We start from the raw sequence: 11,674 nt of genomic DNA on the forward strand, positions 1-11,674 counted from the left end.
ATTTGTTGTTTAGCTGTTGCCTACATGCGATTAAACCGTAGAGGTTATCGAGTCAGGCGCCCACAGGATGGTGGTTTCCTCATGGAGAATCACCGTCTATCAAAGGATCGCACTATAATATCATACAACTAATAACGATCCGATTTTTAGGGTTCTGTCTTCTTTCCGCTGCCGGATGGGAGTGGACTGCTTTACAATCTTCAAGGTCAAGCCGATCCTCCCAAACCAGTATCCAGTGTCACTAGAGACGTTCCATGCAAAACCGCCTACGTTGAACTCCTTGGCGTCGCCAATTGGCTGAGAAAGCCACAGAGGTGAGACATCTTTGAATAACTTCATGTCCGGCATCTTAGCTTTGGGCTTTTCTCTCTTTGAACCTAATTGCATACAATGAATCAGGCCGCTCACAGTCATTATATTTGCGTATTAGTTTGTAATATTAGTGGAATAAGAATGTGTGAAGTAATACCTCATGGGCACCGATATAACCTTGTAAGAGTCTATCGAGTCAGACGGCCCCTGATGTATTGGCCGGCATTTACTCGACGAGTTCTGTGATTGTTATGCATTAAGCAATGCCAGCATAAACCATTTCTAAAACACGAAATATTTCCAAACAAACTGTCTTTTTACTGTGTATTATTTACGGTATTGGATCAATGCTTCACTGTAGACATGAAAACATACGTGAATTTAACCGTCCTGGCAGCAGTTCTTTCAAATCCTATCTTTGTTTTCCATCATGGCATGGGAGTTTGGTTGACACGTTCTGTTTCTATTTTAGGTTCAAAGTTTCAGTAGAAATGATCAAACCTGACAAGTTGGATTCCGGCACAACTCTCAAGGGACTCGATTATATTGACGTACCGGGGTCAGTGAAGCGTGACTACAAACTTAACTTCTTCGCTCACAAGGAAGGAACTTTCGGTGCAAAGGTAAAAAAAGTTTTCCAAACAGAGTAAGAGGCTCTCGAATTCGACAAAATATTTGTTCGTTCTCAAAATTTGGGAATACAATAAGATTAATTATTTGATTCCTATCATTGCAAAAAATGTTTTTTTATCCACGAAAATAAGTTTATTTTTTTGCATTTTTGCAACGTTGAAGGTGATAACATTGTATAAAAAGAAAAATGATAAGTGGATGTCCAGGGAAATTTATCTACGCACAAAATATCACCCTCCAAATCCACGCAGATCATCTTCAAGAACGAACGCACCGGCGAGTACCTCTTCTATTACGTCACACTGAGAGCCACGTCACCGGGCGTCATGGCAACCATCGAACTTGAAACCCCCGTGCGGAAGTCGGCGGTTCACACCCTGAAAATAGAAAATCCACTGGGTTATCCCCTTACTTTCCAAACGGAATGTAAAGTCCCGGATATTAACCTCCCCCCTCAGTTTACAGTTCCAGCAAACTCGGAGGTGATTTTTGTTGTTGTTGTTGTTCGTTTTTACTGGGAATTTTATCATTGGTGTGGCATGAACATTTTCACATTTACGCCGTAAAACATTCCCGTTCCCCTTAAGTTTGGGCTGGTTACGTCACAGAGTTGTATGGTGAATTTAAAAAAGTCTATATTTTTCTTTCTTACGAGATAGCAGGTCATGCAGTTTGAACAAGAAAACATCCCAACTTCTTCAGTCTGCGTGTTTATTACAGATCCTGTGTTAAATATGTGTGAATCAATTACCTCTTCTTTACTTTTATGTTATAATTTCTCCGTTTTGTAAGTTCAAGAGAATCTACCAGTTTTACTGCGACAATGGAAATAATATTCAACCAGATCAATAATTTTGACGCAGGGAACGTGTATGTTCGAATACCAACCACTGAAATCTGGTGAAAGCGGAGGAAAACTTGTTTTATCCAACGGAGATCTTGGTTCGTACACCTACGAACTGGTGTTGAAGGCGACACCGGCAGGGTTAGAGAAGACGAGTTTCTTTAAATCGAGTTTGGGGAGCAGCCAAGTCGTCACAATTAAGTTCCAGAACTTCGCACGACAGAAGACAGATTACAGTTGCAAGGTTCGTGGGTTGAGTTGGGTTTGGAAACCACAACCTGGATAAACGCTATGGTGTGAAACGAAACTAAAACACAGTACTTATGCTGGAAAGGATTTTTTGAAGTGTCTTCGCACTTTTTATTAAAACAAGTTCTGACAAGCGAGTTCGCTCACTTTGGTTGCTATGCAACACTTAAAAATGCATCTTTGTATGTGTCTATGCTTAAACCCTAAGAAAAGTTGACCGTGTTCCCCCAAAAAAACTGTAAAAAAAAATAGTTTTATTTTCCAAGTTAGCAGAAGTCAGAATCCTTGTCTGGGACACACTGCCCTAATATAACACTCGCAAAAAAAAATGTTAATCTACTGTACCTGTTGGTCAGTCTTTAGTCCTTGATAGTATGTAAAAGGCAGTCATTACCCTTGTCTGGTATTTAAAAGCGTGCTTTCTTCAACAGATCGACCGACCCGAATTCAGCTGTGAGAGAAACATCGCGGCAGCTCCTGCGTCATCCGGAAGCGGAACTGAGGTCACAATGGACGTCACTTTCGAGCCGATGCGCTTGGGTGATTGTCGTGGAACCCTCTCTGTGACGTCAGCAATTGGAGGGGAGTATTCCTTTCCGTTGCAGGGGGTGTGTAGCGCACCCAAGCCCCAAGGACCCTTTGTGGTCCGAAACAAGTCTGCGGTGTCCATTCCGTTCAAGAACGTCTTTCCCGGAACAACCGTTTTTAGTTTTCAGGTCAGTTTTTCATTAGGGAACTAGTTTTTTGTAGGTCACTTGAAGGTCATAGGTTAAACCTAGCTTTAACGATAGAAATCCCTTAACTTTAGGGCAAATAATGGTGATCCTTTGCCTTCTCTTGCTATTCTTTGGCCCTGGGTTGCCAAAGTATTTTATAACAATGATTTTTAAAATAGTGCACATCATTTCATACATAGCAAGGCTGACCAGACAAAAGCTTGATAAATAAGCGGGTTTCGGATACAAAATAATTAAACCACACTTGGTTGTTAAAAATGACGCCGTAATAGCCTGATTAGGCTATATTACTCGTTATGTGTTACACAACCAGTTAAAGGGCCCACAAAATGCGTTTTTTCGTGCTTTTGCAGGTTGACAATCCCCTGTTTACCGTGAAACCTGGCGAAGCAATCCGCTCCAAGAAAACACACAATATATCGGTTGCTTTCGAGAGTTCCGCTAGTCCCGGAACAATCGCAACCGGGAAAATGACATTGTCCTGTGTCCGCTCAGGCGGAACGACAACCACGTGGGTCTTCTACTTGAAAGGGATCATTACAGAACAAACCATACTGTGATGACGTCACACCTGCTAGCGTGCTTGTTTTGAGTTTTGACATTTTCGTTTTCCCTTTTTTAATACAAAGTGTAGTTGCTGCGTTTTGTGTGAACATACTTATATTTTTGTACTCGTACAACAAGAAGCCACATATAAAAAAGTATGGGTTTTACAAAGTTATGCTTCTTTGCCAATAAAATAAGTGTAAGGCTTTTTGACTGTTTTTTTTTTGTCGAATCAATCCACACACAATGGGGTGCCAGCAGTGCCGGTCCATGGCACATAAGCATATCGGCCCTTGCGCTTCAGGGGGATGGTCCGCAATTGGAATGGGGCATCCCCTCCAAAAAAGGCGACCTGCACCAGGTAGTGGGTCACCAAAAAAGGTCACATCAGTGAATTTCAGGTGGAGGTACCCGGGCCCCCCATGTTTTTAACTTATCAAATTTGCCATGTACCGTGTAAGGTAAAGGACGACTCAGTTAAGAATATGCTGAACTCTGTTAACAAAGTTTTACCTTTGTGCGTCAATCGAAACTTAGCTTTAATTTAAATCAACTCTATATTGTACAAACGTTTTATTGAACTAAAATAAAAATTGCAGAAGTTTTAAATACTTGCATAAGTTGTGCGATACACTACACGCGTTACGCGACTCACGACAGATAATACGCGACATCCGACACAGTTTCGAGGATTTTTTATTCCGATTCCGAATCCTGTTTGTAAATAAACTAGTTTAAGTGTAAACAAGACTTTTTAGTTTGATTATAGCCGAATTTGTAACTTGCTAACATCGCCATGAATTTCGGGAAAGTGTTGTTATTGTTGTTTCTTGGTAAGTGAAGTTCCCTTGTACCTTTTCACACCTTCTTTGTCTCAAAACATTAAAAATATGAGGTTATTTATTCAGTCATGCAAAAGTGCATTGTAGAACTTGTGCCACTATTAATATGTTTATATCATTGTATTCATTTTGTGAATGTTTTCAAGGTTTGACAACATCGCTGGCTCAACCGTCCAAAGTGTACCAGCTTACTTATCATGACTTTCCAGAGATAAATTATGACAAATGTGTTCGTTTGTTGAATGGAACCCATCAAATAGGCTGCCAATGTGAGTGATAACCTAATAGTGCAACTTTTATTATTTTGTATTTAACAGTGCAGTAGGCCTTACAAATAGAAACTGTGCCTTTGTGTAAACAACAATTTAGGACATTTAAGACTAGTTTTATTAACAATCAATCTTGTACTTGTTAATAAGTTGAAGATTTTTCATTCCACTGACTGTACTTGTAATTGTTAATGTGTTAACTTTAGAATCTTGATTTAATTTTTATTAGCCACAAATGCGGGGAATGTTGGAGTTCTTTATAACATCAATGACACCCAATCCATTGATGACTTTTTCAACAATCGACATTTAAAAGCTTATGTGACATTGATTGATGCCAATTTGTTTGGGAGGTATGTTAAACTATGTATATTTGACTATTTATGATTTAAACTTTGCTGGGTTTAGCAGACATATTCTTTTTGACTCAAATCTTCTGCTGTGAGGTGATATTAAAAAGTTAAATAAATTGATTTTCAGGAATATCGTACAGCGACTCAAGGCAAGTGGTAAAGTGAATGGAATTATTGTGTATGAAGCTGACAACTTTGTTACGCCTGACAAACAATGGTCACCAGACCTTTCCTGTCCTGGAAATAGATTTGGTGAGTTTCATTTAATTACGCTTAGTGGTAGAAGAAGGCGGTAATTTATTTATATTTTATTATTTATATGTTCTGCTGTATATTTTTTTTATATTCTTCTGTATGTTTATTTTTTGCTAAACCCTTGTCAAGTTGCTTTGGTGACAAAATACTGAATAGGCAACTGGTAATTAGGTCTTGGTTAAGTGCTGTTGAGAAACTGAACTATTGATGACACAACTTGAAACATTGTGTTTCAATATGCGCAGGGATCTACAATTCAACATCAGGTCCTCAGTACCAGAATTGTAATAATGGCGGAAGCAACTGGAATCCAGCTGGTGACGGACTTTCTGAGGATGATATCCCATTTCCTGTATTTTACCTGAAGAACGCTAATGATAGGGACACACTTATCAAGGTAATTAATTTTTTATCAAGGTAAATCTTTTTCACAAAATAATAATATAGAAAATATTCATCAGCATAACGATGGGGGATGTTTCATGTTTTGTCATGAAGACAACTAAATAGTATCCAATCTGCACGTTTTTCTTTCTAAAAAGTATATTTTTTTGGTGAAATACTGCATTTTATTTTTCATTGGTCTGTGCATTTCCAAGAAGCAGTCTAGTTTCTCTTTAACATGCTTACGTACAAAACTGGTTGCCAATTCAAACAATTTATGACTTTAACAGTGCACAGAGGAGAACAACAAAGAAGACAAATACCCGCTCTGTGCAGTACAAATGAAGTCCCGGATGTTTGGGGCAGTGAACAGTGAGACTTGCATTCGGAGATCAAACTGGCAAACCAGTCTCACTGCGGGTAAGCATGTTTTCTTTGGAAAATTTGTTTTTTTTAAGAGACCCGTTATTAACTGTATTTTGATTCAATTAAATCAAAAACTTAGCAACTGCACAATTTGATTAATTTCCTCCTGAATACTTTGTTGACATATTTAGGTTTTTAGCAAAAGTTTTACATTTTTGAATTATTTTCTTATCATAACTTAAGCTATATTGTTTACACAGAGGGATATTGTGATCCCCTCGGTGGAAGAAACATAGTTTCATCATTGAAACAACTTTCATCAACTCCAAGCAGTGCGTCCTCAACAATTCTCGTTACTGCCCCAGTAAGTATTGGGAAAGTTCTTTCCATCCATAACAAAGGTTTTCAACCAGAATATCACAACACCCTTGGGTGTTTTTTATAATGTTCAGGGGTGCCACAAACTTTTCTTTATATTTGCTCTGGATTTTCGGCCTGGTTTCTTGATAGTGTAATGCCTACACCCAGGTGACGAATCCTTAACATGATAACAACCCCACCTAAAGTCAGATAGAAATGTTAATTGTAACATTTGTGGCGTTCATTGGTTTGCCACCTTTGGGTGCGGCAAAATCTTTTAAAATTGGACAGGGATGCCATATTCCTTTAAAGTTGGGAGCTGCTGTTCTATAAACTGATTAAACTCCTGAAATATGTTGGTTGTAAGCAAGTTGATTCAGGATATTATCTCATAAATACAACTTAGTGATTTATGTGTTGCACTTTCCATTGCATTGATAGTTATCGTTTTTTCTCACAGCTCGACAGTCGTAGCTTCATGTCCAGTTTCTCATCACTGGGTGGCGACCTTGCAACAGGATTTATCACATTACTTGCAACGAGTAAAGCTCTTGGAAATCTTAACATAGAGGAGAGAGGGGCCCTCACCAAAAACATCCTTTTTGCCATCATGGAAGGGGTTAGTAGTGATAAAGTAGTTGATGTAATGCAAGGTATTATTTGTTTGTCAGTATAACCGTACACAAATACCATATATCTTGTTCATAAGGCATCCTTTTTGCCATTTAATGCTCAAAATTGTAGTAAATTTTTTCATTATTTTGATTATTAGAAAGTAGTTTGTACATATATGTTAAAGTGAGTATTGAACAAACTGAATAATCGGTGATCGCTTGGCACTCTTTAAGTATAACTCTTTTTAATACAAATCCTTTTATTGCAGGAAGCTTTCGATAACCTTGGTACAACTAGAATGCTGTATGACATGAAGAATGGAAACTTTCCTACAGAGCAAGACCTGAAAATGGTACGTGCTACAAGATTTAATGGATAAGAATGTGTGTTTGACCATAAAAGAGAGTTATACAATGTATTTACATTTGTGTCAGAGTCACTTCTTTTGTGTTCAGACTCTTCCAACTCCAATTAAACTGGACGACATTTCCAATGTTGTGGAATTCCGTCAGCTTGGTCATTTATCGAACCAAGTTTATGCCCATTATGATCCCGTTTCTTATCAAAGTCACTCGACTGAGGTAGGTTGAAGTCCACTTAATCGTTGTTGGTCAACACTCTGTGATGTAAAAGTCTTGCTTCTGTTCTTTGTTGACTATTTTCCTTGTATTCCTTGCAAAGATCCAATTGTGTGACATTGGTTTAAGCTAGTACACCAAGTAGATTTAGTTATTTGGTGCAGTTTGAAATAGACTGATTTGTAATGTCAATGATTTGACTTTTTACATGCTGTGAATTTGGATAAATAAAATATAGATAACTAACATTTATAAATACATCAAATTGTTAAACGTGCTGTATCAGTCTTTATTTGTCTACGAACTTAATTTTCTAGATTTGGCACTTTTTGAAAAAAGACTGACAATTGTATTGAAAAATGCGCACTAGCTTTTGCGAGTACCTCTAACTTTATTAGGTGCAATCAAATGCAATGCGATACAAAAAAAACAAGCACAAGATGGTACAACAAGCAAGAGAATTAAGTTCTTTTCTGAAAATGAATACCACATTTTGAAATGTAAAGTGGTATTAATTGTGTGGTTCACATGATTCGTAAGTTTTGAATCAACAATTTTCATTAAACTCACAACATTATTGTTGTTTCAAAGATTGACGGAATGATGCAAAAATTAAACGCAAGCGCAAGTTCAATAACAGTTGGGACGCAGCCATCGTCAATCGGTCTTGCCCCATCATCGTTCCAAACCATACTGAAGGAACGATCAATTCCTGGCATCGTTCTCAATGATTTCGCAGCTTCCTTTAAAAACAAGTGAGTGTCGTTGGATTTCATGATTTCCTGTTTTCTTGTGGATTTGTGAAGTTGTTATTTTTTCATTTTCCTTTCTAGATATTTTAATTCAGTATTTGGTGAATGCCAAAATATGTTTGTGTGCAAAAAATACTCAGATTTGTGGTTTTTGTGCCTTTCTATGATAAAAGAAAGTAATTAAAGAAGTAGAAACACCAGGGCCACCAATGTTTATCTGAAGTAGCGTTCATAATGTGTATCTGTTAACTATTTCAAACAGAAAGTAACGGAAAAGTGTTTAGTTTCATAGGAAAGCAAAATAATGTACTTTTACATTTAAAATTAGCTTAAGTGTAACTTACATACATATGCTTTTGTTGTTATGGTTACAAACTATACTTTTTAACAAATTTGTTTCACAGGTATTACTTCAGTCGTTATGACAACCTGAAGAACCTGGGAATCAGTTACACCAACAACACTACTGATGATGAAATGATGCAATTGTTGCAGCCACTTGCTAGTGTAAGTATATAGTAAATGTTATGCTTTTGATTGTGAATAACTGAAATTTGAGGTCACTTCTTGGATAAAAATCCAAACAATATAATCTAATATGTGTGAGCAAGCAAGTACTTGTATAAAAGTAACTGTATAAAATCGGTGACTCGAATTCCTTGAAAATCAGTAAAACGAGCACCACAAACGCGAAAAATCTTGACGCATTCCTAAACCAAATTTGGCGGTATTGTAGTCGGATCAAGCAGTTCACCCAATGCCACAGCCTTGCTTCCATATAGTGAGTGAGGCTGCCTGGATGGACTCAGAGAATATCCTTCCCATAGGAAGCTTGCCCGCTCTACGTGCGGTGCTGGTGTCCGACGGGTTGGAAACAGTTAACTTTTTCAAATAAACATTTGCCCATTAAATTAGTAGTGGAGTTTGGCCCTAAGTTAGCATAGCATATTTCGCAGCTAATTACTGCAAATGCAACTAAATTACTGCTCCAATATATGCCTTTGGTGCAACAAGTCTCTGAATTACGTCAGCAGATATGTTTCGAAAAATCGTTTTCGTTTATATGAGCATCACCTTATTCACATGGAATTAATTATCTTGCACATTTTAATTCAGGGGTGTCCACCGTTTTTTGTAAACGTACCACAATGTATGTGACTTCAAAAATAACTGAAAAAAATCCTATTCATAAAAGCTGTTTCTTTTGCAGAAACTGACACAAGTTGCAAATATGGCTGCAGGGATGTTATACAAGATGGCTAGCGGTTCCAACAACGTCCCTTCTCATGTCAAAGTTGAAGGCAACGTTACTGCCCAGATTCTGTTCTGTTACTTGTACAAAGCCAACTGCAGCTTATTCAAAGAAGCTCTCCCAACCAACCAGGTTTCAACAGTAAAATTGCCAAATTCAGCCCTGCCCAGGTGTGTTTACATATTGTGTGATGAAATATCCTTATACTTAAATAGCTTGTTTTGTAAAACTCCTCAAATCAAGCAATATTATGTATTTAAACTTTAAAGACTTGTGTCATCATCGTCAGTAATTCTTGTTGTCTGGCAACGTTTATATGTTCAAAAGATTGTTTGAAACGTCAACTTACCATTGTTAACTCGGCTTGAAGATTTACAAAAAGTTTGCACTTTCAAGAACTTACATCAGATAAAATACTGTTTACCTGTTGTTGGCAATAGATGGGTTAAAATGATTGGTGTCACATTTGAAATTACAATTTAACTTTAACATTACTTACTTTGTATGAAAAGTTACAAAAATTTCACCCTGCTCATCTTTTTTGTGGATGGCTCGTTAAACAACGTCACAGAGTTTTTCAAAAACTTACACCAAACCAATATACCAAGTGTTGTCAAAACAAATGTAAATGATGCTCATCCATCACAGATACACATCTGTGTACCAAGGACCAAACACACTCAACTTACCGAGTGGATTTGCAAGTTATCTGCTCGTTTACTTCACTGGAGTGCAACTGGAAGCACTTAACAGTTCAACGTGCATCAATAATAAGACGGTATGTATATACTGCGTTATACCTGTGCCAACTGCATATGTTGTTTGTGGAGAAAGAATTGTGTTTGTGAATCAACAGTAACTTTGTTAAAAAAATTGTGTAGCAAAATTGTTCTGTTGTACGAAGGTTAAAAGTTTTTTTATTGTTTTTACAAACAGTTGTTAAAATGGAATTTAATTTGTTGTGGATAAAATCAATCTGCATGTATTTAAAAACGCTGAAAAAAAAACGCTTCTTATATATTGTCTTCGTTTTTTTTTGTAACATTTGTTCCAACAACTGGCAGATTAAAAAAAAATTTCAGGAACAAAATTTGAACCTTATATGTTTGTTTGTTTGTTCTTAGGATCAAACCGTCCGTTATTTCTACTTAAACGGCAAACTTTTCAATTCTACTTACTCACCCATGTGTTACCGTTCATCTACATACGACACTCCTGCTGTTTCACCAGCTCTTCTACAGAACAAGTTTACTAAAGGTATTTTTCCAAGTTGAAAATTACTTTCACTCACTTAACACCATGCAAATTTGGCATACCGACGATATTTCGACCGTTAGCAGCAAAAATAACAAAGCATTATTTTTGGGGAAATTTGTTTCAAAATCTTTCCGAAAAATAATCTGTATGTTTTTTTCTGTCTTTAATATTACCATTGTATACAATTAACAAAATTATGCCATATCTACATGCATTGTTAGCATTGAATAAAAAGCATCATTTTTTAAAAATTGTATAAAAAATCTTCTATAGAACTTAAACGTTTTTTGTGTATGTGCAGATAGCGCAAGTACATCAGGTCTATGGACTGAAAGCAGATGGTCAAAATCTGCATTCAAACTTACCATGTTTTTGCAACAAGACGAGACCAGTCAGGTACAATGATAATCTTTACAATAAAACTGACAGAACAATTTCTCAGTGACTGTAATGTATAGAAATCTAGTTATATTTATTACTACGGTGTTGACACCTTTAATGCATATATTTTTACAGTAATTATAAAGACTTTTAAAAGTGATTTATAATTACCATAGATGGGAGCGAAATATCTGGAGTTGACGTGTCTGAAAATAAAAGCCAGAGCTAAAATGCTAAAAAATGGTTCGTGATGAACCCAGTAAGAGTTCGAAACGTCTACTTAATATGACAAATAGCATTTTAGCTCTGTTTTTCCTTTTCAGAATTACCATATAGTTACCTTACTCTAATACTAACCATTCCATGGCAAACCCCTCAAAAACATTTTCATGAATTATTTTTTTATGTTATAAGTTGAGTAACAAGAGCCATTGCTTAAAATATGTCAGATAAATATGATTAGATTTCCATTTTTCCGTTATTTCCAGGGTATGATCCTGCTTGCTGGACTCATCGTGCTCCTAACCAGTTTCACCTCCGTCTACTTCATCAACTTACGAGCGAAAACTTTATTCCGTTCCGCTCCCCCTCTTTGACGCGTTGCCCCCTTGGAATCGTGACGTCACAAACGATGATGACGTCATGTTGATATCAACGAGCACATTATTTGTTCATCTTGGCGATGGGGC

General features: G+C 36.9%; 2 protein-coding genes across 2 annotated transcripts in view; both read left to right on the forward strand.

Annotated features, from left to right (window-relative positions):
• Window positions 1-3,529, forward strand: part of LOC145906665 (hydrocephalus-inducing protein-like) — a 50,161-nt gene extending 46,632 nt beyond the window's left edge. The window contains exons 88-93 of the mRNA XM_082994113.1: window positions 151-314; window positions 785-935; window positions 1,197-1,427; window positions 1,809-2,033; window positions 2,470-2,754; window positions 3,129-3,529. Coding sequence (XP_082850239.1) covers window positions 151-314; window positions 785-935; window positions 1,197-1,427; window positions 1,809-2,033; window positions 2,470-2,754; window positions 3,129-3,335 — 1,263 coding nt within the window. The 3' untranslated portion in view covers window positions 3,336-3,529. The remainder of the gene's footprint in view (window positions 1-150; window positions 315-784; window positions 936-1,196; window positions 1,428-1,808; window positions 2,034-2,469; window positions 2,755-3,128) is intronic.
• Window positions 3,530-4,028: 499 nt separating this feature from the next.
• LOC145907475 (nicastrin-like) lies at window positions 4,029-11,613 on the forward strand. The gene is made up of 17 exons (XM_082994878.1): window positions 4,029-4,154; window positions 4,310-4,432; window positions 4,662-4,785; window positions 4,913-5,037; window positions 5,286-5,437; window positions 5,715-5,844; window positions 6,051-6,154; window positions 6,611-6,769; window positions 7,034-7,117; window positions 7,221-7,346; window positions 7,935-8,098; window positions 8,500-8,602; window positions 9,306-9,517; window positions 9,996-10,125; window positions 10,472-10,604; window positions 10,906-11,000; window positions 11,474-11,613. The coding sequence occupies exons 1-17, from the start codon at window positions 4,118-4,120 to the stop codon at window positions 11,579-11,581; spliced, it is 2,109 nt and encodes a 702-aa protein (XP_082851004.1). The 5' UTR covers window positions 4,029-4,117; the 3' UTR covers window positions 11,582-11,613.
• Window positions 11,614-11,674: the final 61 nt, after the last annotated feature.

Source organism: Ascidia mentula, chromosome 6 (genome assembly GCF_947561715.1).
Source record: "Ascidia mentula chromosome 6, kaAscMent1.1, whole genome shotgun sequence".
Classification (NCBI taxonomy): Eukaryota; Metazoa; Chordata; class Ascidiacea; order Phlebobranchia; family Ascidiidae; genus Ascidia; species Ascidia mentula.